Source organism: Onychostoma macrolepis, chromosome 16, assembly GCF_012432095.1.
Source record: "Onychostoma macrolepis isolate SWU-2019 chromosome 16, ASM1243209v1, whole genome shotgun sequence".
Taxonomy (NCBI): domain Eukaryota; kingdom Metazoa; phylum Chordata; class Actinopteri; order Cypriniformes; family Cyprinidae; genus Onychostoma; species Onychostoma macrolepis.
The window spans coordinates 21262959-21288668 of NC_081170.1; the positions used below are offsets into that span (position 1 = coordinate 21262959).

Sequence of the window (25710 nt, forward strand, 5' to 3'; positions counted from 1 at the left end):
CAATTCAATAAATGTTTTTAAATTATTATTTATTAAACATATTAATAAATGTTCATTTCCAACTTACTTTGGGTTCATTTTAAGCAAGAAATATTGTAATTTTGAGTTAAAAAAAACTACCCAGCTTGGTCAAAAATACCCAATTTCTGGGTTTTTCCATGTTTAACCCAGCTTGGGTTGTTTTTAAGTGTACTGTTACATTGCTCAATGTTCCTTTGAAAGATTTTCAGTACAAAAAAGGACTTAATGTTGTAATTTAATTATTTATTTTGATTAATTAGTGTGTTTTTAGATGATACTAACACTTAGAATCTCAGAAATCTTTCTTAATTTGCGAAATAAAACAAGATAAAATTATTCAACAAATATCAAATGATCAATTATGATTTTTAGTCATGTCAAAATAAACATTAACCATCACTTAGAAAACTGAATTGAATCCAAAACTTCAGCAATCTGTACATCAGAAAATCTCCATTATTTCAGAATGACCCAGATATGAAAAATAAACACAAACAGTATTTAACAGAGCAACAAATGCAAACTGAGACACACTACATTAATTTATCTCTATTTGCATTTAAGTGAACGTTCAGCACACAAAATAATATAATCTGCTTTATAGAGTGCCGCTACAGCATTGAGTTGGCATGGTTTCATTTTGTAGTTGCTAATGAGCTTCGTATTCGGGGCTTGTGGCTAAAGCTGAGAGTTTATCTGGCCACAGCTGAATCTGATTTCCACAATGTAAACCCTTTTTGCACGGCAATTGCTGTCCTCAATACCACTGACCCCAAGTAATGCACAGTTGGCTTCAGTTGTTATGACAGCTTTTAAACAAAACCCCTGACTTGGAAGAGCTCCTGATGATGTGAGCAGAGGGTCTAGGACTCTCGTCGGCCCTCTATTAAAAACGCATCGTTCCTCTCAACCATGACTTATTCCACACTTTCTAAAACCAGTGGTTGCAATTTTGTAAGGTCGTGAGAGGAAGTCATGTGGATGCTGCTACGCTTTAGATACATGCTCATCTTATGGAGGTTATTTGGTAGTGTTCTGTACTTTTATGCTCTTGTGTGCATTTAGAATCAAGGTTGGAACTGTGTGGAATACATTTGGAGGAAGTGATGACACAAGCAGTTTCAAACTGAGTGAAACATTGCTACTCTGACAACACTTCATAAACAGCATACGTCATAAAGATATATGTGATAAATAATGTGTAATCACATTCGTAATGTTCTTTTGTCACATGCTAGCTTTATAGATCTTTCTACATCTACAACAAGAACTCGTTCGTTCGTTTGTTCGTTCATTCGTTCATTCATTCGTTCGTTCATTCATTCATTCATTCATTCATTCATTCATTCATTCATTCATTCATTCATTCATTCATTTATCCATCCATTCATCCACCCCCCATCCCCATTTTTTTCATTTAAAAATGTCATTGGTATTAGATTATGTAATATTTGAGTGAATGATTTTTTAGTAAGGAAAAATTATTAAAATGTATTTTACTATAATATGATACATTGTTTGTTTTGATTGTATTGACACACCTAATAATAATAATGGCAATTTACAAACTTGAATTGGAATTAAGGATGATTATATTATAGTAGGATATAATATTCTGAAATAATAATAATATTATTATTATTTCAGAATATTATGTCCTACTATAATATAATCATCCTTAAATCCAATTCAAGTTTGTAAAGTCAAATTATCCTTTATTTTAAGTAATAATGTAAAGATGGTAATGAATACTTGCCATCGGTTTTTACTGAGGGGGAAAAAACTTAACTGAATTCAAAACTTCAAAAAAAAAAACAATCAACCAACTTTATCAAAAATACTATTTTGTTAACCAGCAAAAACCAAAGCAGCATAAAAAAACTAATAATAATTTTATGGATGTAGTGCATGGTTTCCACTGATATAATAAATACTAACAAATGGTGACACTTTAAACATTCTAAAGTTGGTTGTTTGGATTTAGACAGGTGCAGGAGGATTTAGTGATCTCTAGAACATAACAGTTATTTTCACACTGTCCCAATCACCAACTTGCACACAGATCCAGCAACACCCAACAACAGCTGTTTGTTGCATATGTTTGGGCAGTGTGAAGTAGGAAAGAGCATCAGACTGTAAATATGCCATCACTGTGAATAAGCATCTTTGTCTTGGCATTGCCATCCTACTAAAGTCATACTCACATCCAAATATTAGTCCCCCCAGAAGCATTGGTGTAATCATTTCCTTATTTTGGTATGAATTAGCTGGACCAATGTGAAGTTTTGTCTTGTTTTGTTTTGCTTTGCTTTGCTTTGCCTTGTTTTGTTTTGTTTTTTATTTGTTTTTTTTTTGTTTTGTTTTGCCTTGTTTTGTTTTGTTTTGCTTTGTTTTGCTTTGTTTTTTGTTTGTTTTGTTTCATTTAGCTGTTTTTGTTTACATTTTTTGTCAGATTTGAATTGTTATTTGAAGCATGTTATTTCAATGTGATCTTGACAAACAATTAAACAGATTTTGCTTTGTCACAATTCAAGTAGATAGGACTGAACTTGCAGGACTTGAAAAAGCTGCCCAGGGGCGTTATGAGTATGGCCGTCAAATGAACCGTCATGCCTTAAAGGGGCTTTGCCTCTTATGCTTGCCTAGGTCTGTCCCTTAGGCCATAAAAAGAGAGACTCCACTGATCTGCCAATGATAAAAAGTTGAGGAAAGACAAAAAAAGACAAGCAAAAACTGGGAAAAACGTTTTTTTTTAAGCAGTTGTCTTTGCCTTGTGTCGTTTAATTGTATTATGAAACAATAATATTATATTATAATTAAATTCTTAAATATTAAATTATTTTTAAAAGTATTATTAAATAATGCACACAAATACACACATATAAGCATAAACCATACTAACCATGCTAGTACTACCATACAAGCCAAAAATACAGATTAACAAACAATCACTGTATGTTTAAAATGGGGACAGCCTGCTGTGTGAAATGAGCCAGTTCATTATGTTGGAAACAGAATTATCCTGAAACTGATCAGGAGGCAGATGTGACCATCAGCAGCCACTCCTGCTTAACAGATCATCATTACACACCAGCAGACCAGTTCAGACACACTCATAAACACTCTCAGCCCCACTGTCAGGTTAAACACATGCAGCACATGGACCCATCCCTGCCTAAACGGCATGTCACTGCTGAAGCTGCACAATCTAATTGGCTTTCGCTGCAGAAACACCTGCCTCAGAAAATGGAAGGTGATATTCAGTATGACAATCCACATTTGCCAAATCACAAGCATAGCACCTCACAGACTTAACCAAATTTTATCTGTCTCAGCCTGTTTTTTTCTAACCTGATAGAGAAGTTTAATTTCTGAGCATTAAACAGCCTCCCTTCATAATGCTTTATAATTGACGTTAATGTGAGATTTCACAATAATGAGCTTGGTCTGAGTCTGCTATCAGCCCGCCTGTCTGACAGCACACTCGCACTTACAATTGCATTCAGTGAACTGAAGAAAATTGAGTTTTAGACCCCAAATCCATTAACAGGCGACATGTGCTGTCTCATACTGAAATATACTCTTACATATAAATATGAACTTTTGCTAACTCTGTATTAGCTTGTTCTGTTTAAGTTTCGGTGGTTGCTATGGACAACTACAGTTCTCTCATCTGACTGACTGCAGTGATTGACAATAAATCAGGAGAAACACTGAATGTAGACATGGCAAGGTTGATTTGGTTTTCACTGGTGTGCATTAGTGAACTTAAATGTTTCTGTAAGACTCACATGAAGTCTCAGATTGAAATGGTAAACTTCGAATTTGATATTTAACCCTGTCAAGCATGACATTTTGAAATAATGGTTAGAAAAAGTAATGGTTACAAAAACACGGTAACAATAGTTAACTACATTAGTTAACAAACTAACAATGAAAAATACTTCTAAAGCATTTATTAATCTTAGTTAATATTGATTCCAACATTTACTAATACATTATTAAAATTATAAGTTGTATCTGTTAATGTTATTTAATGGACCTGAGCTAAAATATACTAACAATGAACAGTTGTATTTTATTAACTAACATTAACAAAGATCAATAATACTGTAACAAATGTATTGCTCATTGTTAGTTAATGTATTAAACATAGTTAACAAATGGAACCTTATTGTAAGGTGATGCCAAAAATCTTTTGAATTAATCTATTGTACTATCATACTTTTAGACAAAAGTGTTACTATATATAATATTTGATATTGAAGGTTTTATAGGTTTTTTTTTTTATCACCACTTTTTGTCATTTGCATTACATTTAAAATATTTTAATCAGTTATGCTAATTTAATTATTTTTCGTTCAAGGAATATTTTAATTTAGCTTTGTGTTAGTCAAAATATATGATAAAATTCCTAACAATCTGAATGAAATCAAAATAATACCTAAAATACCTAAAAAAACAAGTGCCTCAAATGTATGAAATATTATGCAGTCATTGCACACATTTGAAATAATTATTTTCAAATATCACTGATGATATTAAATAGGGATGCACGATATTTATCAGACAGATAAATTATCGACCGATATGGGTGAAAATGACGTCATTTTTATCGCTCTGATAAATAAATGAAATCCGATTAAGTACGCTTGCTGGTAAATCAGTCAATCAGTCTGATTTATCTGAGAGTCATCCACTTTCCGAGTGCAAGTGACTGCAGCTTTAAACTGCAGTGACTCTCAGCTTGTGTCGCGCTCATTAGGTCATCATTTGTTAACATGTCTTCGCCGGTCTGGAAGTTTTTCTCGGTGGCAGAGGAGTCCTGGAACGGCATTTCTTTATGCATGAAATATTTGAATATAAATTTGTTGTTAATGAGTTGTTAATTGCAGATAAACCATAGTTCTGTCATAGTTTTGTTAAACCATTTCTGCACAAAACACAAATAAAAACATTTGAAGAGTCAGGACTGCTGTTTGCTATTGTAGTTAGGCCAGAGCTACTAAAATATCAGTTTCATCAGTGCATCTTAGATTTTGTATTCTCCTGGGTGCACAAACTGCAGATTCTATGAAAATTCTAATATAAAAATGTGAATTTATATGAGAAGGACTTAATTATCGGTTATCGGTATCGGTTAAAATTTTTCATATTGTGCATCCCAAATATTAAAGTTATTCTTGCTATTAATTTATCAAAATCAGAAAAGATTTTCCAGCGAAGACATGCATCATGACACATTTTGGAAATGTTATTAGAAGTCCAATATTATGTGAAGCCAATTTTAGGTGTTCTCTGTTCTCTTCATAGTTCCTTCACATATAGCAAATATGCCTTGTATAATTTATTACAAAATTTCTATATCTTTTAATTCAAACAATAATACTAAATGAAATGAAAGATTGTGGCGCAGGTGGAACATGTTCCAATCACTTTTTTGCCAAATTTTTGCAAATCGCTGCAAAAATAGCTTGTGGAACTCATTTACAACACAAAAAAACTGATCAAAGTCTTAATTCCTTATAATATCATTCACAAGGTATTTTTGCACATGATTAATTTTGTGGTCGAATGGTTGGGCAGTTTATTATCAGATCTGAAGACACAATACAATACATCTGCTGCAGCATACCTTATTGCTTAAATAATTATGACCTATCATTAAATGTTACGTTTCACTTTCTATCTCGCCTAGCTTCATGTTGCCATCAGCAAAACCGCTGCCAAAGTGGTGATTGACTGCAAAACGGTGGGAGAGAAATCCATCAACGCCGCAGGGAACATCACCATTGATGGAGTAGAGGTTCTGGGACGCATGGTTCGCTCACGTGGAAGGAGAGATAACTCAGCGCCGGTAAGACCACAGCCATTCAGCCTAAATCCTAAAAGATGAGACTTGCCAGGCCTGAAAGTTTCACTCATTTGAGCCCATAACAGGACCAGCTTTTGTCTCATACAGACACAAAGAACTCAGTATACAAGTGCAGGACTGTTTCTGAGGAGTCTTTGTTTGGAGTCTGATAATTATTAAAGATGGTCTGAAACTCTGAGGCTTTTGAAAGCACAATCGTTGTCTCAGATTCACCCTTATAATGATTTTGTGGAATTCAAAGCATGGGCACTCAGTTTAAGATGGGCCTTTTGGTTTTTCCATCAGAATGTGTGGATCATTATGTCTAATTGTGTAGGAGTGCGTCTGATTTTATTCTCCTCAGAGGCTGCCGGCACAACTGATGAGACTAATTGTCTTTGTAATTATGCTGGTGGGGGTTGTAATGTGTTTGTACCATGCACAAGTTTAAAACTATTAGAATCAGTCATTCAGCCCAAACAAATAATCAGACGCATCTCAAGCACGACTCTTAGTAAATGCATAAAGTTTCTGCTTATTTAGATTTTGTTCATCCAACAGTGATCCCCTGCAATTTGTTTAGACTTCATAAAATGTTTGTGTTGACAAGATTTATAATGCATGACAATTGCATTTGTTGTTAAATGAGTGATTGCTCTTCAACAGCCTTGTATATTTGCTCTGTTTGTGTGTGTTTTTATGATCCTGTCCACAGTTTCAGATCCAGATGTTTGACATAGTCTGCAGTACATCATGGGCCAGTCGGGATAAGTGCTGTGAGCTCCCAGGCTTGGTAAGACCCGACCAGTCTGTATTTTATACAATATATCCGTTTTATACAAGTCACACTCTAATCAGCTTACATTAATACTGCAGAAACCCCAAATAACTCAAATATACAGTGATGACCAATCAGTACTCAATACTATCACCCACACTTAGTGTTTATAATTACTTTAGAATCGATTATTGATGTACTAATTCGTGTACTAACAAGCCTTTAACCTTATCTGGGGACCATCGTCACCCTAGGCATCTTTCCACCACTTTTTGTCATGGCTAATATGAAATAGCTTTATGAAATAGCTTGCGGCAGAAATGTATCTAATAAAGGTCCGTAAAAAAAAAGAAACTAGCAGATGTGATTGCCAGAAAGACAATGTTTTCATTATTACAGGATGCCTTTATATTTTACAACTTATAAGCTTAACCATATATTTGATTAAGACATAATGTTAAAATAACAATCTATTTGAACTACCAAAAATATTGGTGTGGCATATGTAAAGACAAAGTTGTCAAATTAAAGTGATAGTTCACCCAAAAATGAAAATTCTGCCATTATTAACTCACCCTCATCTTGTTCCAAACCCGTAAGACCTTCATTCATCTTAGGAACACAAATTAAGATATTTTTGATGAAATCCGAGAGCTTTCTGACCCTGAATAGACAGCAATGCAACTACCACATTCAGGGCCCAGAAAGGTAGTAAAGACATCATTAAAATAGTCCCATGTGACATCAGTGGTTCAACTGTAATTTTCTGAAGCTACGAGAATACCTTTTGTGTGCAAGGAAAATAAAAATAAAGGCTTTATTCAACAATTTATTCTCTTCCGTGTCAGAATTCGACGTGCGTTCTCAACAGTACCAAGACGCATAGGCAGAGTGTGTGTAAGGCTGGGCAAGACCTAGCCTTCCCCTGGCCATGGGGACCTGGGGCAAAAATGCCACTAAATTGGACAAAAATGCCCCTGCCTGCACAAACAACTTAAATCTATTACGTCTGTTGCTAACAAAGTGAAAATGAATAGACGGTGTCGATTGTGGCATTAAGATTTGCTCATGTTGCACCGTATATCATTTTAGGCATTTTTAAAGTGTTGCACATTTTAACGGATCTCACACAATTCTGTTGAGCTTAGGAATGCAATGGCGTTCAGATGAGTCATCATATAATTTATTCACTGTTTGAATAACCGTGGAAAGGAAACGTTATATATAATTATCAATCTCTAATGTTTTTATTAAATTGTAATCACGTTAAATACAAATTCAGTCCCATTAAACATATTTTATTAGCCTACATGACACCCATGTTCTTGCCTAAAAAGATGGGTTTATGATGTTTAATACATTTGGCTGCTTTTAGCCTTATTCTGGAGTTGCTTCACCCTCTGCCTATGCCAAGACACATGCGTTTGCATTCCTCTGATTGAAAACAAGGCGCAGCGCATGCGATTTATACATCAGAACTTTACTGTCCTGAAGGCACATCGAAGATGCTTCATAAAATTAAGGTTGAACCACTGATGTCACATGGACTATTTTAACGATTTTAAATTTTTTAAATTTCATCAAAAATATCTTAATTTGTGTTCTGAAGATGAATGAAGGTCTTTCGGGTTTGGAACGATATGAGGGTGAGTAATGACAGAACTTTCATTTTTGGATGAACTATCCCTTTAGATGGTACAACTTCTGGCTGTCACAGCAAATTACTGTGTAATGAAAAAATAAATAAATAAATAAAATACACTGCTAAAATAGCAACTCATTGTGCAACTGGTGGTTATTGTTTTCTGCAGTGTTATTGTTTGCATTTCAGTGACTTGGAAATGAGAAAAGACCCCATAAACAAAAGAAAACAAAATTTAATAATGTAAATAATATTGGAAAGCTAAATCTAAAAAAAATGACTAGTCTAAAACAAAAAGCTAAACAAATAATAATTAATTGGCTATCATTATTTATTAAGGTACTCTGCTGTGATGGATAATTTTATGATTTTATAGTTGTATGTACTGCCAGTATACAGTACATCTGATGCCTTAGCGATATGACTCTTTTGTTCTCTTCCTGTATCATTTTGGATACGTATATAATGCTGAAAAAAATATTCTCTAATAAGTGATCTCAAACCAGCCATTCTGGCAATCGTCCCTAACTTTAAAGATCCATGACCACTCTACAAATAATTCAATTATGTAGTCTTGTAGCAGACAAATAGACTTGGTCCTCCATGGATAGGAAGAACAATATCTCCAGATCGCTTGCTGTGTTTGTGCACTTGCGAATTAATGACTTGAGGGAATTGCACAGACATCCTTGGTTGACTTGGACAAATAAAGTTCTGTTAGATTCCTAGAGAGGAAATAGTCCCGTGTTTGAAATGGTGTATGACATGTTGTTTTGTTTGTTATTCCCTCAGAGAGTAGAAGAGGACTGTCCTGCCATGCCCCATGCCTGCACTTGTGCTCAGGACAGCAAAGGACCACCTGGACCCTCAGGACCACCGGTAAAACCACTGGTTTCACCTCTCACTAACGGCCAACCTTAGAATGTGATCTATATTAAACTAGATCATAGAGGGGTAGACCAGGGAGATTTGTAACACGGGGTTGCAACATAAAAATGTAAACCAATTAGAAATGAGCTACATGACAGTGAGCGGTGAGCTGACAATTGTTAGTTTTTGTACAAAAATATGATTTACAGGACAAAAAACAATTTGCAGATAAGTATATGGATAATATATCAAAACCTAAGAGACATAGCACAAAAAAAAAAAACATACTTACAGATGTCAATACCAGTCTTATGTACTTTAGCATAAAATCTAGCTCCTCAATTTGAGCATAATGGCTTGGTGACAGAGCTACTCCAAGTCTCTTTCATACCAGCATAAAAACTACTGTAACTAATACACTTTAGCTGACAAACTCGTCATTATACTTTACCATTAATGCTAGCTGACATACTTTAACTGATAAACTCGTTCTCATACTTTAGCATTAGCGCCAGCTGACATATTTTAGCTGAAAAGTTGCTATACCTTAGCATTAAAGTCAATTTACATACTTAAACTGTTACTTTAACTGACAAACTCCCTTATGACTCTGTGTAACACATAGATATATTTAAGAATATCTTTATAGATTGCGATGCAACCCAGACTGTTGGGATTTGTGACTTTCATATGGTCACATGACCACGATTAGTCTCCACGAACATTCCAGGTTTAGGTGTCTTTCTCAAGAACGCAGAATCGTAAAGGATTCTTGAGGAACCAGCAGCTTTTCAGTTTTTAGTCTGAAGTCTTAACCATATTGCCCTTCAGGGAAAAAACACAGAACGTGTTAAGAAGGAGCACGAAGATATTAAAGATATAAAATGAAACGCGACACTGCTTAAGAGATTGAGAAAAAGACCTAGCATTAGATTGCTCAATTCAGTCCATGCTGCAGGTTGAACTCAATATGGCGGGAACAAATAAATGAGCTCATTTGGAAGGCAGCATCGTATGCACCCTGAGGGAAAATGTATTTCTGAGGCCTCGAAAAGGCCATGGTGTATAAACAGCAGTTCTTTCGAGAAAGTCATTACGAGGAGATCGATTTATCAAAACCGATTAGTCCACTCCTGTCCTGTCTGCGTTTATAGATTTCTTCATCCATACAAACCCATTTCCATGACCAAGAGGTGGTTGCAAGGAAGACGACTGCATTTCAGTTTTGTATATATTATTCCTGCATCTTGATATAAATATTACTGTCATGTGTTCTGAAATCTTTCCTATGATCACACCGGCTGCTCAAATGAATCGAAAATGTCCTGTTAAGTCATCATGTGCATATTTCAAATGAATATTTATGCGTTCGTATTCTCGGCTTCCACCGTCACCAGCAGGCTTTATTAAGTGTGTTTTGAGCAAGCTCATGAATCAAATTTGCCCATAGCCTTCAGTGATAAGAACTACCTTATTGCAGCCATGGCCACTGGGGATGCAATTAGAGTAAACACAGGAAAAGGAAGACGTGCAAACAGGGTTAAATTACTAGCGGTTGCCTGCAGCAGTGGGGACAAGAGTTTATGAGGGTCATAAGCAGGCGGGATATGGTTTGAACCAGGTCAAGGATGCTCTCTACCAAAATGCAGGCAGATTCAATCTGATATTTTTGAACTAGCCAATGTGCAGTTTTTTAAGTCATCCTGAGGCCTCTTTGAAAGTTTGCTGAAGGCCCCTAGTGTGCCCCGCCCCCCTGGTTGATAACCACTAGTTCAGTTTGTAGTGTTCCAAACTGGTCACTTATGAGGGTCCATGATGGTTAGCACACTGCTTATGTAAGAAACAAAGCAGCTCACGATGCTTTGGAACAGAGCTAGTGACAGTGTAGCAAAAAATAGCTTTTTTGACACATGCCCCTGCTCTGGTCATTAAGAAAATGTGTTTGCTTATTCTGAGTCTTTCAGTTTGTGTTTATCTAATTGTGTGTGTCTGACTCTCAGGGCGGTCCTGGTATCAGAGGTTCAAGAGGAGATCGGGGGGAGCCAGGCTTGACGGTAAAGTACACATATGCTTTATGTATCCCATATGCAGGGCCACCCAGAGTTGTCATTATTTCCCAAAAGAATAGACACCAGACAAGAGCTCAAAATGTGGAAATACACACAATGCATGTGCCTCTGTGTTGTTTTTGGAGCGTACAAGTGAGTAAATCTCACCCTCGCTCTGGATTTTCAGAGAGCTTGGTTTGTTTATTTGTGTCTCTCTGTCCAACTGTAGTTTCCTCTACAGTAAAGTCCCTCCAGATGTGTGTGTGTGTCCATTCACAGAATGCATCATGCATCTGTCCAAATAAAGCCATGCTGGGGCAGACATAATTTCATTTCACGCTCCAAAGTTTTATGTAAACTTGGTCCAAATGACCGCCACTAAGAAATTTGTCACAAGCTAGACTGTGACGAGTGTCTTTTGCTTCCTTGATTATTGCATTCCTGATGGAGAAGGAGACTGCAGGGCATTCACACTTTGTTTCAGCAGCCCGGCTGGTGGTAGGCCTGAAACGTTATGTAATTATATTGAGGAAATTAAACCCGGCAATGAAACCATGATGATTTTATAACGAGGCTACATTTATTAAGATAATGTCCTAACTTTATGTTTAAGGGGCCTCAAGGGCCACCTGGTGAGATCGGACCTCCAGGACCGCAGGGGCCACCGGGTCCTCAGGGGCCGAATGGACTGTCCATTCAGGGGCCACCGGTAAGCTGAATACTGGAATTTAAAGCAAAGTTTGTTTCATTCTTTTTATTAATGTTGCCTTTTCTTTTTCAATTCCTTTCTCCTCAGGGGGCTTCAGGAGAGAAAGGAGAGAAGGGTGAAATAGGTCTGCCAGGTCCTCAGGTACGGGAAAAAATATTGCCCGCCTGTCTCATCAGCACTTCACGACAGCTTCATAACACCCACACGGTCTCTCATTAGCTGATCTCGGCCCCTCTGTCAGAGAGTTATAATTATCACAGTCCCGTGAGTGTCTGTGTGTGTGTAGCTTATGAGTGATAAGTCATTCATGTGTGTCTGTATGTGCTGCTTATCCTAAATTCAAGAAAATTGTTTAATATAAATCGATTTAATACAATCAGATTATGTCCTGCAGTTGGCAGCCTAATAGAATCAGCTAGTGCCTTTATGAATTACTCAACATTCCTAAACTTAGTTTGAAAACTCACTTGTTAGCAGGTAGGGAGAAGTTTTAGAATTGAGATACGCTTCTGTGAAACAATCAAAATCTTTTTTTTTTTTAAGGGGGCAGGAGGAATTATGAGGTTTATTAGAAATGACTTACAGCTCTCGTGTTCAGTTTTCAACTGAAAATTTGGCTGCAACTATTACAAAAAAAAAAAAAAAAGTTTTAACTTGTTATTTAAAAATCTACTTTATACAGTACATTTTGATAGGTTAACCCTCTGGGGCCGAAGATCGTACCGGTGCGGGCTGTCTTGTTTGTTTTGTCTTCTAAAAAAGAATAATAAATGACAAAATAATTGTTTGTACGAAGAATAAATAGCAATTAAGTAAAGCTTCAGTCGGAGGGTTTTTGCTCCCCTTGCCCATTGTATTGTAATTGAGGAATGAATATGAGGGGGTAATTGCAAAATTGAGATGAAAAAAACATGTGAGAGGAAGCAGCACTTCTATGCCACTGTGACTGGTGGGTTGGTTGATCTGACAATGTGCAGATTTACAGAAATGTTGGAGTATTGGTTGCTTGTTGATTGTCCCAAATGTAAGGTAATATGGTGTTCCATGTGGCTTTAACTGGGAAACATTTGTGAAAACATCAGATGGGACTTGACAAGTTTAGATTTACTATTTACATTACTGTTTAAAAGTTTGTGGTCGGTAAATATTACCAGGGATTCAGTGATCCGGATAGGGTTGTGAAGATCATTCCACCAGCAAGGAACAGTGAATGAACATGTTCTGGAAAAAGACTGTGCATTTCTGTGATGGTACTGTGAAGGTGCTGTTGACTTACCGACCTCAGGCTTCTGGAGGGGATGTAAACTCTGTTCTTGATACAAGTATCAGTGTCTTGAACTTGATTTAAGCCACAACCGGTAGCCAGTGAAGAGAGATAAAGAGAGGTGTGACGTAGGCTCTCTTGGGATCTTTGAAGACTAGTTGTGCTGCTGGTTCTGAATCCTTTGTAGGGGTTTGATTGCACATGATGGAAGTCCAGCCAGAAGAGCATTAAAAAAGTCCATCCTAGAAGTCACAAGGGCCTGGACAAGAAGTTGTGCAGCATGCTCCGTTAGGAAGGACCTGATCTTCCTGATATTGTGCAAAGCAAACCTACATGATCATGCTGTCTTTGAAGGACAGCTGGTCATGACAAATTACCCCAAGATTTCTGACCAAATTTGATGAGATAATTGTTGGTGAACCTAGCTGGATGGTGTAATTGTGCTGTACAGCTGGAGTGGCAGGGAAAACGAGAAGCTCTGTCTTTGCTAAGTTAAGCTGGAGGTAATATTCTTTCATCCATGCCGAGATCGCCTGCCAGGCAGTCTGGGATCCATGCAGCAATCTTTGGATCATCTCATTGAAATAAAAAAATAAAAAAATAAAGCTGTGTGCCATCATCAGCATAGCAATGGTAGGAGAATCTATGTGCCTATATGGTAGTCTCCAGTGTTGTAGTGTATATGGAGAAGAGAAGGGGTCCAAGAACTGATCCTTGAGGAACGACCCTGTGGGAACCCCCCTCCTGGCAACCCTGAAATACCTATGAGGTATCGGATTCAAACCAGTGAAGAGTAGAGTTTCTGTGTTACCTAGCGATGAGAGGGTGGACAGAGGGATCTGATGATTGACAGTGTCAAAAGTGGCAGTTAGATCCAGAAAAATTAGAACTTTCACAATCTGCAAGGATTCAGTGACTGACATTAATGCAGTCTCATTCAAATGGCCACTTTTGAAACCTGATTGTCTCTCATCCAGCTGGTTATTCTGTGGAAGAAAAGATGATACCTGGTTGAAAACAACTTGTTTATGTGTTTTTAGAATTAATGGGAGGTGTTTAGTGTAATTTTTAAGCAGTGGGGTTACCCGAGTGTGGAAAGTTGTTGATGTTGTGTGTGAGTGCTGGTAAAAGTGTAGGAGAAATGGCTTGCAGAAGGTGTAAGGGAATGGGGACAAGAGGGCATGGTGGAGGATGACTGAAGAGGAGAAGTTTAGATACTTCTGCCTCTGTGAGAAAATGAGGAGAGGAGATTGTTGGCTGTAGATGTGGTTGGCTACTCTGTGTGAAAACTGAAAAACTGACTGCTGATGATTCTAGATTTGTATTTAAAAATTGCCAAAATCATCAGCTGTTAAAGAGGTTGTGGGAAATGGCAGAGGGGGGCAGAGGAGAGAGTTGAATGTTTTGAAGAGTTTGCGTGTAGCTGTTGATTTTGTTGTGAAAATATGAAGTTTTGGCAGTGTGGACCATTACAGAAAAAAGAAAAAAAAAAGAAAAAAGAAAGCAGTGACTGATACATACTCAGGTCAGCTGGATTTGTTTGGAGCAGTGTTCATGGAGAACATCAGACAATCTGGGGTTGGAGGGAATAGAATGTGCTGGCCTAGAGGAGAGAGGACAGATATTGTCTAGACAAGAAGTGAAAGTGGAGCATAAAGTGTCTGTGGCACTATTCGCATCCAGTGATGAGAATTGTGTGGGAGATTGAAGACAGGATGGCACAACTGTGGAACGTTTGGAAGGAGAAAGGGAGCAGGTTTTATCTGAATGCAACTGGCAGAAGGGTTGGTGGCACACAAGAAGTAAGTTGTAAACCAAAAGTAGTGAAGAAATTATCATAAATGTGCAGAGGTTTCACCAAATGAGGTTGAGCTGTTTTCCTGACTTGTGAGCTCCTGTGGTGGTAAGCCGTTTAAGATCAAATGAGGCTAGGAGAGAGTGGAATGTTGAAGCTGAATGGGACTTTCTATTCATCAAAGTATCTTTAAAAATAAATCATGGTTTCCTCAAAAATATTAAGCAGCACAACGGTTTTCAACACTGCTAATACAAAATAAAATGGTTGGGCACCATTTCAGCATAATAGAATGATTTCTGAATGGAACACTATTACCATTTTTGCTGTATTATTGATCAAATAACATAAGAGATTTCTTTCAAAAACATTTAAAAATCTTACCGACCCCAAACATTTGAAACTTAGTGTACATTGGGAAACCAAACCCAGCTTCTCTTCCTACTCATTTCAGTCCACCACACTCCTCTACCTAATGAAGCATTTTGACAAGAAAATTATCATATTAAGATCTTATTTGAGGGAGAATCCAATGTGCCTTAACTCAAAAGACAATTCTAAGCAGGCAGGATGGAATTCATAGTTTTGCCTCAAGCAGATGTCTTCGACTTTTATGCTTCTAAAGCCTCTTTCACAAGCTTGTTAAAATTCTCTCTTTTCTGTGACAACCAACTGCTGGTTTTAAGATTTCTGCTGAAAGTGTCACCAAAAGGCTTCTAAAACATTCACAGTGACAGTTCCATTTGTTGAGGAATCGCTGTTTGATGTGAAGCCAATGACAACCACTCAGGAAAAATCCCCTAGAGTTCTCCAGGGTGACGAAAAGAACATCTTGGCTTTTCCAGTGGTCAAAGTACAAACACACACACACACACACACACACACGTTCCTCAGTCTTCCAGTATAGATGTCTAGGCTTGAGATGGATATCCTCCTTTAAGCAGAGGGGCCATCCGCACACTCACTTCCATTAGCAGCCGGTATAGAGTTCTTTCAGAGTTATGTTGGCAGTAAGGAGGAAGTGGTCTTTGCCGTACTGCAGCAGAGACACCCATAGTTCTCACACAGGGCTAATCTATCCTGTCAGCCTGTGAATTATATTCATTGGCTGCCGGTTGCCAGTCCTCCATATCATGTGCTGCATCTCTTCCCATGGTCTGTCTCTGCCGCTGGCGCTGAGAGCCCCGTATATAATACTGTTATGGGTACCCTCACACACAGTTTCAGAATTATGAGTCCACTTGTGATGAAACGATGAAGCCCATTTTAGTGTGTGTGTGGTGCTGATAGATGGGGTGATGCTGAGTTGAACTTCTTGATTCATAGAATCATATCAAATCATTATGAAGACGGTTTCAACTAAATTAACATATTTGTACATGCTCACCTGGAGATGAGCATGCATTTTCATGCTCTGTAGGTGCTGAGTGGCAGGTTTGTGCAGGGGATTATGGGATTGTTAAAAGAGCGATGCAAGTGGTGACAGCCATAAAAAGCAGAGAAACTTTATGCAAGTGGGAGCTGGAAAATGCTAATCGCTGAGATGGAAGCAGTGACGTCTGTAGTAGACATTTCAAACTGTGTCACAGTCCTGGTGTTTCTTGTGAATTTAGTGCTTTGAAGGACAGTTTACCCAAAAAATAGTTCTACTCACCCTTCCAAATCTGTATGACTTTGTTAGTTCTGTGGGACACAAAAGAAGATGTTTTAAAAATGTTTCTTTCAAATGGTTTTGTCCTTACAATGAAAGTCAATGGGTTTCATACAATGTAAGTCAATGGACTGGAATTGATTTTCATTGTGGGTACAAAAACACTCTGATCTTCAAGGACTATGCTAGAGTTTATGTTCTTTTTATGCAAGATATCATAGCAGAGCAGCTCTTCAGATCACAATGACTCAGATCACACAAACTGTCCTCACTTTCGATTACCTCCTCAACCTTGAGATTGAGCACTTTGATAATGTCAATATCGTAGCCGGTGAGAATGAAAGACGTTCTGTGTGTGCCAGTGGCCACGTGAAACAATAGGGCTGAACATTTATTACTCTGCAAAGGCCACACATTTGGTAAACAGCTATGTCTGTCATTGATTATGTTGTCTTGTTTATTTACTTTCAGGGGGTACCAGGTGCCAGTGGAGGACCAGGTCGAGATGGACCTCCAGGACAGAGAGTAAGCGTTCTGAGAAATTCTGAGAAATGTCAATTTATGGTTTTTCATTGTAAATTGCTTCCAAAAACTGTTACTAATTAGTAGTAACCAATTAACAGGTTTTTACTGTAAGGTTTTGACTGTCTTTTCCCATTCAAATTATGTAAATTTTCAGTGTAACTTTTCGTTTTATTTATTAATTGATTTCATTTTAAAGCATTCAGTCAATTAAGATAATTGGGTAACACTTTACAATAAGGTGTCATTTGTTAACATTAGTTAATGTATTAACTAATCTGTGTTAATGTTAGTTAATAAAAATAGAGTTGTTCATTGTTTGTTCATGTTAGTTCACAGTGCATTAATTAATGTTAACAAGCACAACTCGTGATTTTAATAAAGCATTAGTAAATGCTGGAATTAACATTAACTAAGATTAATAAATGCTAGAAGTGTTGTTCATTCTTAGTTCATGTTTACTAATGTAGTTGACTAATGTGAACTGATGAACCTTATTGTAAAGTGTTACCGATAATTGTTTGTGATTTTATTTTATTAAAATAATTTAAATATTTTATTTTAAACAGTCATACAGATACATCTCAATTTTTTTAGCATCTGTTAAAAGTGCATATGGAAACCCCTGTGTACTTTTCCATTCTTTGCACTCCATCCTGCATGAACAGTTCTTGCCATGGGAGGTGGGATGATCCCCTGCAGAATTTGCAAAAATACACCTTGCGTTTAAGTGGTACTTCAAACTTCCACTGGAAGGAAAATTACTTACTACGGAATTTACATAAGGGTTAGGGGGCATAAATTGTTCATTTGCGTTAATTTTTCATTAATGCATTCATTTTTAAACCACTGTTTTTTGAATAATTAATTCATAATTATTGCTTTAATGCATGAGTTAACTTTGATGGCCTGAGTGATATTATTAAGTAAACGCACTTTCAGTCATGACGTAGACAAGAACGATTCCACATGGGCGACTTATCAAATGAAGCTTATGTGTTCTTCTGTGCCTGAACAGATCTGATTACGCTGATGGAGGCCCTGACTCACAGATTCAATTTACAGGACTGCTAGTCAATAACACCACAACCTGAACTAATCAGATCTGTCCCGCTAGACTGTCATAATAAGCGCTCAACGTGTTTGTTTTCGTTATTGATTTTGTTCCTCGTCTCCAAACCAAATTAAGCAACTTGTGAACAAAGCCTTACTTGACATTTCGGTCAACACACACATGTGATTCACAGATCCTTAAAATGATTTTAGTATAATCTCACATGTAACACTTGAAATATAATTGCCTCCTAGGTGTTTTGCGCTGCATGTGTTGTCACAGATAGAGAGATGTTTAATATCGCTATTCATAAAAGAGAGGAATCGCATATACGTATGTAGCCTATACAGATTAAGATTGAAAAAAGGAACACTAGACTCATTCTGTGAACTGTAATGAAAAATATGCATGAGGTGGTTATTCGATTACCATTCCCAAAGCCGTGTGGTGTAATTAAATGTTAATGTTGTAGTGAGAGAGTGCAAGTTCGCCGTCTCTGATTAGTGATGAGCAGCCTGAGTGGAAATGTTTGACTAAATCTGTCATTTTGCATCAGAAAAGAAAAACAAGGAGCGCAAATGGAGGTGTTCAGACCACACTGCTGCTTACTGAGCTGATTTAAAGCAGGCTGAGGGATAAATCTGCTGTGGTTTCATACACAGTAACTCACTATGACAGTTTAACAAAGAAAGCAGATGTTTGGCTTTGAACTTATGATAATCTCTAAACAGAACATTTGTAAAAGAATATTACTACAGTTCCAAGGTTAACTAACGGGTTGTCTTGCCTGTAAGCGGCACACAGTGAAGTGCTGAAGAAATTATTCAGTATTTCTGGGATTTTCACGTACAAACAGATTTCATGGAGGCAACTGAACAACTGTACAAAGTGTGGTACAAAGAGGTGAAAGTTTTAGATTGCCAAAAAAAGTGGGACTGACAATATATTATATATGCAATAATGTGAATTTAATAAGGTCTCTAAATGCAGAAAAGAGTTGATAAGTTTAATTAATTTCTGAATATAATTAAAGTTTATTGTTATATTGGATAATATAAATGAAAATGGTTCAGTTATTTCTTGTGTTCAACGGGTGAAAAACTGGTGAAAACGTTTTGATTATTTTAAGATGATGGTTTCCACCACCATTTCGAACATTGAGAATAATATGAAAAGCTAGTTGAGCACCAAATCAGCATATTAGAATGATTTCTGAAGGATCATGTGAAACTAAATCCTAGAAGTCTGAAGTTCAGCATTGCCATCACAGAAATAAATTACATTTTAAAATGATATGTAATTTATATGTAGTTCTAGTTCTGGCATGCCATTGTTGCAGTGAATAAATGGTGTGTTTGGCCTCACTGAATATGCGCACAAAGCAAAGAGGTGTTTACAGCATGCTTCCACCATGACTCCTTCTTGAGGGAGGTTCTTATCCACCTCGACACACACATAGCTTCTGTGAGAGTAAAACTTCTGTGACCTCAAGCACTCATATGGGATTGTATATGTTGCGTGCACTCAAACTATTCTGTGGCTTTATGCTCTTGAAGTGTGGTACTCCAAAAGTATGTTACACTTGAGGCGATTTAAATGTTACATTGTTTTCCCTTCCCTCCATTGGCCTGTTTCCCAAAAGAGCCTGATATTTAGGGCAATGAGGCATGTTCAGTGGAAGAACACTTAGACTCAGTTGGATCACTGGCTAAACGGAAGCAGCCAGAACCGCATTATATAATTTGTGCAGACAGATCTGACAGTAATTTGTTGTTGTTGAGTCTATCCCCTACTGAGGTACTTCAGGTGCATCCCAGTATTCTACAATAAAAACAGTAGTGGAATGGATGTTCCAGTTAAAACACATTTCCACCTGTTCTGTTACTTTGCTGTTAGCCTTTGTGTATCTGGTCTTTTGCATTGGAATCGTTGACTGTTGAACTGCTCCAAAAAAAGTTCATGCTGCCAGTGTGCAGAGGTCAGCCAGAGTTAAACACATGCTGTTCATTTAGTGAGTCACTGATAGATTCAGTGAGTTTTGTCAGGCTGATTCAAACTGGTAAATTGTGAGTTTGTCTTTTGGAGTGTTTCAGTCATTTGAGTCATTTGTTTGTGAATCAGACTAGACTCCTCTCGCTGTATGTTTGTTTTTGCGTGCAGCCCACAACAACATTATTTTGCAGTTTTTATCTCATCACATTTATTTCGGAATACAAACTCACATTCACAACTTGGGTAATGATTTATTTTGCTGAAGAAAAGCTGTACAGGAAGCACTGGCACTTCATAATGTGTTATCTTCATTTCAGCTTAACGTTTCTTAGATTCCGTTATGAGAATTGGGACTTTCGCATTGTACGATTTCACACAAATGTGCTAAAGGAGATGCTATGTTGTATTTATATTGATATACCACAGTTTTTATTATTTTTTTTATTTTAAACAAAGCATTGTGGTCATCAAAATTCTTTCGTTTTAGGGCCTACCGGGTAAGGATGGACCCCAGGGAAGACAGGGCCCACCAGGACCAATGGTATATAACATGATAAAATCACTCTTTGTGTCTTTCTGAGACTTAGTCATGAACCTTTTGTCTTCTCAATATCTCATTTTAGGGAAGCCCTGGAGCTCCTGGGTCTCCAGGACCAAGTGGATCTACAGGGCAAATTGGTGATCAGGGGGCACCTGTGAGTATTGCATTACAATCATGTTGAATAAATTAAAATCCATATATTGTAGACTGCAAGTTGTGGCATCAGCTGATAATTAAGTCTGTGTCCCTGTACTTAATCAAAAGGTAAAGTGTTTGGGTGAGTTCTATAAACGTGGTTTTGTGGAGTTCTTGTTAAGTTGAAGGAACATTGAATTCTGGCAGACTGTCCCACTGCTGACTCATTCTCTTGATTGTCAGACTCCAGCATTATTCTCACTGAAGTACCAGACCACCAAAGCTGAAAAGAGGGAGACCAGAGTATAGAGACCTATACTTTGAGGTCATAAAGCAAATTGGTCCTTTGGTTCCCCACTCAACTGATATTGAATATACCTGATTAATAAAAAACTGCATGATTTGGTGGTGATATGCTGATGTTCTCATTAGGCTTCTCTTGGCAAGGCTCAACAATAAGGATGGCCTGCTGGTCCAGGGCAAACACAAGAGGGTTTTACGCCAACTTACAACTTTTACCATTGCCGTGGTGCCAACAGAGCAATCCTTACTGTTAAACTTTGCCTTAGTTAACCATATTCACCAGAAAGACGTTGGCCAACCAGGTTTTGCTGGTAAACAGAATACCTAGACTAGAGGTGTCCAATTCTGCTCCTGAAGGACCTCCAACCTGCTTCAACACACGTGGAAGTTTCTACATTACCTGGTTCAGGTGTGTTTGAGATAGTGGCCCTCCAGGAGCAGGATTGGACATCCTCAAGCTAGAGTAACACCAAACCTGCACTAACTAGCCTGAACCTTTCAGCAGGGTGATTTCTGCTTTGAGTCCACGTGTGTAGAAGGTAGAAATCCACCAACAGTATTTATCATGAACAGTCACTTTATTCATGCCTAGAAATCAGTTACGAATGCTGGAGCAGACAGATCCACATGAGTAGAGATTTGGCTTTGAAGCACTTAGTTCTTAGGCTCACTGTAGCTCAGTTTCAGCCCGCAAAGATCTATCTTATACAGTCCGACCAGTCAGAGAGAGACCTACAAACTGAGAAACCTCAGATATTGTTTGCACAGAGCCTTTGACTGAAATGTTTGTTTCCCATTTGTATATTAGAAGCACAAGGGATTCTGAATTAACGTCAGTCTCTATAAGTTTCCTGCTGAGTGACACCTTTATAAGTTGGAGCTCTATTACCTTGCATTTGTTCTCATAGATTTGTAAAGTAGAACCATATGCTCCAGCGCAGTCATTGAGGAACATCTGCAGAGCTCGACTGCAGTGTAACCTCTCAACACTGATTTGAAACCTGTACGTCTTTCTTTTTATAAGCCCTGGAAAAGAGATTGTCAGTAAGATGACAAGTTTATGACCAATTGTGGCCCAGTTTATAGAAGAGCAGGGCTTTGTTAATTCTACTACAATATAGATATAGAGCCATAACCTCCTACTCCGATGTGTGAAATTACATGCAGGACTTTAAATAAACTATGATCATATTCTCACACAGTCTGGCACAATAACCACATATCCTCACGATGAGTCCCAGTGAGCCTCCAATGAGTCCGTCTCAGGGTTACATCTCATTTTTACCCAGATGTTATGATATCAGAATTGTTTAGCAGCCACGGCACTCTGGCCACAAATCCCAGTCTGTTTTCCAACACATTAGGTCAGTGACGCATCCATTTTATGTTTTTGGCTCATGCGTTCCATCCGTGATCGATTTAGTCCGCTCTCACATTCAAATCCCCCTCTCCAAACGGTCATTAATGTCTTTGTGTTACTTTTTTGCCTTTTTCTTCTCCAATCGGTGAATTCTCAAATGTTTGTCTTCACTTTCTTTTTCTCCTTTTGCAGGGGCCTGCCGGCGCCAAAGGCGAACGAGGAGAGAGAGTGAGTCTCCAATCTGCATCTAAACTGTCATGGCGTTTAGATTAGGGTGGAGGCATGTGGCACTCGGGTGGCGCACATAATGGCGGTTTATCAGCGGCAGGATTAAGAGGCTTGCTGACAGGCCTCTTGATAAAAATCACAGCAGCAGCGCTGAATTATAGCTCCTTTGCTTTTTTGCACTCTCTCTAAATGCTTGGGGTTTTTAATTCATTCGCTGCGGGAGCATTAGAAGTAGCACAGGTACAGCTAAAGCTGTCTATCAAGCCTCACAGTCAGACTGAGTCCAGAGCTTCCACACAATAAAATATTTGTGTTTTCATTCTTCGTTTCTAATTTCTCCACTGCTGTGGTACCAGCCACCACACAAAGGGTGTGTGGAGAGTGTTAAATTGGGTGAATTAAACACCCACGTTGTACAGGCTCTTAGCCTTCCTTTAAAGCAGCTAAAGCGTATTTGTGTGTTGTTGGTTTTATTTTTATTTTTTTCATTATAGCAGCTTGTGGTCTTAATCCAGGCTGCATGCTTGCTTTTTAGGTGTTAACACTGGTGCTAGTGGGTCGGAAAATTAATCAGCACACAGAATGGACACAGAGTGTGGTCACAATTGTTGTATTCATTCATTTACTTATTTATTTTTTAACTGTTATTTCCTGTAGCATGGCAAGTAACAAAGTAGTTGCTCAGTTTAAAATGCTGCTCTTTAATAGCAAGTTAAATATGCAGCAATATAAAATCACACTTTAGTATAGGGACCAATTCTCACTATTAACTAGTTGCTTATTAGCATTTTAACATCCCTAATCCTACCCAATACCTAAACCTAACTACCCTTCTAACAATTAATAAGCAGCAAATTAGGAGTTTAAGTCATAGTTAATGGTTTGTTAATAGCGAGAATTGGACCTTAATCCAAAGTTTGTGACTACTGTAGTTCTTCCTCAGAAACTTTCATTGTTGCAGCATGAATTTTTTTTTTTTTTTTTTTGTAGCAGCAGACTGATGAAAAACTGACTCTCACAATTCATGCAGTAGAAAGAAATCAGGCAAAATCACAATGCAATGGTTGCTTTTCTTCAGCTCTTTGCATTTTGTGTTAGATTTGCATCAGACGGTGAATGGTCTGTGATCATGCCGAGAGTGATACCGACCACATTTTGTCCTCCTGTTTGGTGTTTTTTTTTTTTAGAAGACCAACTACTGTATATTCAAAAAAAATGTATAGGCTATATAATGACTTATTACTACAAACATTCATGTTAAGATCATGGTGCTCCAGAACTGGCCGTTTTCCTCTTATTGCCACAGAACAGTTATACATTACAATTCCTTGTTTCCTGCATTTTTAAATACTATACTATAAATAATACTATATATTATTATTATTATTAACATGTTCAATGGAATGGACAAATCCACTAATCCACTTATCAGAATGACCTATTAAAAAGAACACATTCATTTGGTGTTGTTCTCAATATGAGAAACTTTCTGAGTCAGAATTCACCACCCTAAAGCTCATCCTCAGGAAACTGTCCAGACTTTCAGAGCAAACAGAATATGTTGCCTTTTTATTGATTGTCTCCGTTTTTGCGGCTCTCTCTTTTTATGCGCCCAGCATAGAGGAAACAGAATATCAAGATCTGGCAAATCAGACTAATTTTACAGTACAGTTTCTTTTTTGCAGCTCTCCTAGTGCATAACTTACGCACAGTGCCTAAGGTTTAAAATGAATATAATATTTAACTTAAAATGACAAAACTGTGATACTGTACATCCTCATCTGAATCCCATGTTGTTTGTTCTTGAAGGGTGATATGCAGTCTCAGGCCGCTGTCCGTGCCATAGCGCGACAAGTTTGTGAACAGCTAATTCAGAGTGAGTATATTTTGTGTACATGTACTATTTGATTTGACGCTCTTTTACCAAATTCATGACTCACAGGAAGTCACGGCTGACCCGCTAAGTGAATTTATTTTTTTCTCCCTCCCCCTCAGGTCACTTGTCTCGCTACAACTCTATTCTGAACCAGATTCCCAGTCAGTCTGTTTCGGTACGAACAGTACCAGGTCCACCGGGTGAGCCTGGTCGATCGGGACCTCCGGGGCCACAGGGAGAGCAGGGTCCTTCTGGCAGACCAGGATTCCCTGGAGCCAGTGGGCAAAATGGCCGTCCAGGAGAGAGAGGTAAACATTTTTAAATGTGATAATAACCTACTGCATCATTAGATACTGTACACTGCTGAATACAACAATATGAACATGTGTTTTGAATTTGTAGGCATTAAATTGTTGGGGGAAAGTTAAAACAGAAGTTTTGAAGATAAAATTGTGGAAAAGTAGTAGCTGAGTTATATAAATAGCAAATAATAATAGCAAAATGAATATGTCAGTAGGGTATTAGATGCATAAACAAAATGCCCAGTGGGTTCTGGGCTAGTCTAGTATACATAGTATGAGGGATGATTAGTTGCTGGATAGAAAGGGTTAAGGTTAAGGTTAAGCAGATATCTTGTAGCTATAATAATACTGAACATTAGTAAGACCTCTCTGACCCCATCCATGATAAATTTTGTTAACATCTTGGCTGACAGCCCTGGCTAACCTCAATACCACCCGTCATCATAAACAATATGTAAACTAGTAACTCTTTTTTATGGGTAATGTTAGTAAGCCAAGAACAACTACTTCAAAGATGCCACAAAGCAAATGCTTTAGTCTCTTTAGTATGTAACGGTTGAATTGAGGTTGACAGCCTCTTAAGCAACCCCAAACTGCACTGAAAAAGTGAAACGAGCAGTTTGCCTAAAAGCTCCATCTAAAAATTTGTCTAAAATAACACTTTCCATAAAAAAAATGTAAAAGAAATGGTTTTGTTTCAAATTTGTGTAGTATTTTCGCTTTATACCAGAGTGTTGATGTGCAGAACAGTTTAGTGAGGGTTTT

The 25710-nt window shown here is 37.6% G+C and overlaps 2 protein-coding genes across 6 annotated transcripts in view; one reads left to right on the plus strand and one right to left on the minus strand.

The window, feature by feature from the left end:
- The window catches only part of col14a1a (collagen, type XIV, alpha 1a), a 128029-nt gene that overhangs the window by 94470 nt on the left and 7849 nt on the right, over nt 1–25710 (plus strand). For all 4 annotated transcript variants that reach the window (XM_058747747.1, XM_058747748.1, XM_058747749.1 and 1 more), the window contains exons 34-45: nt 5720–5878; nt 6591–6668; nt 9088–9174; nt 11166–11219; nt 11827–11922; nt 12010–12063; nt 17104–17157; nt 20688–20741; nt 20824–20895; nt 22732–22767; nt 24577–24643; nt 24763–24951. In XM_058747747.1, the coding sequence (XP_058603730.1) occupies nt 5720–5878; nt 6591–6668; nt 9088–9174; nt 11166–11219; nt 11827–11922; nt 12010–12063; nt 17104–17157; nt 20688–20741; nt 20824–20895; nt 22732–22767; nt 24577–24643; nt 24763–24951 (1000 nt within the window). The remainder of the gene's footprint in view (nt 1–5719; nt 5879–6590; nt 6669–9087; nt 9175–11165; nt 11220–11826; nt 11923–12009; nt 12064–17103; nt 17158–20687; nt 20742–20823; nt 20896–22731; nt 22768–24576; nt 24644–24762; nt 24952–25710) is intronic.
- The window catches only part of mrpl13 (mitochondrial ribosomal protein L13), a 57001-nt gene that overhangs the window by 9693 nt on the left and 21598 nt on the right, over nt 1–25710 (minus strand). The window contains exons 7-8 of one of the 2 annotated variants that reach the window (XM_058747756.1): nt 16636–16664; nt 14153–14172 (exon numbers count right to left, since the gene is read on the minus strand). In XM_058747756.1, the coding sequence (XP_058603739.1) occupies nt 14168–14172; nt 16636–16664 (34 nt within the window). In that variant the 3' untranslated portion in view covers nt 14153–14167. Of the gene's footprint in view, nt 1–14152; nt 14173–16635; nt 16665–25710 lie in introns of those variants that run through there. The other variant, XM_058747755.1, reaches the window with a different exon arrangement.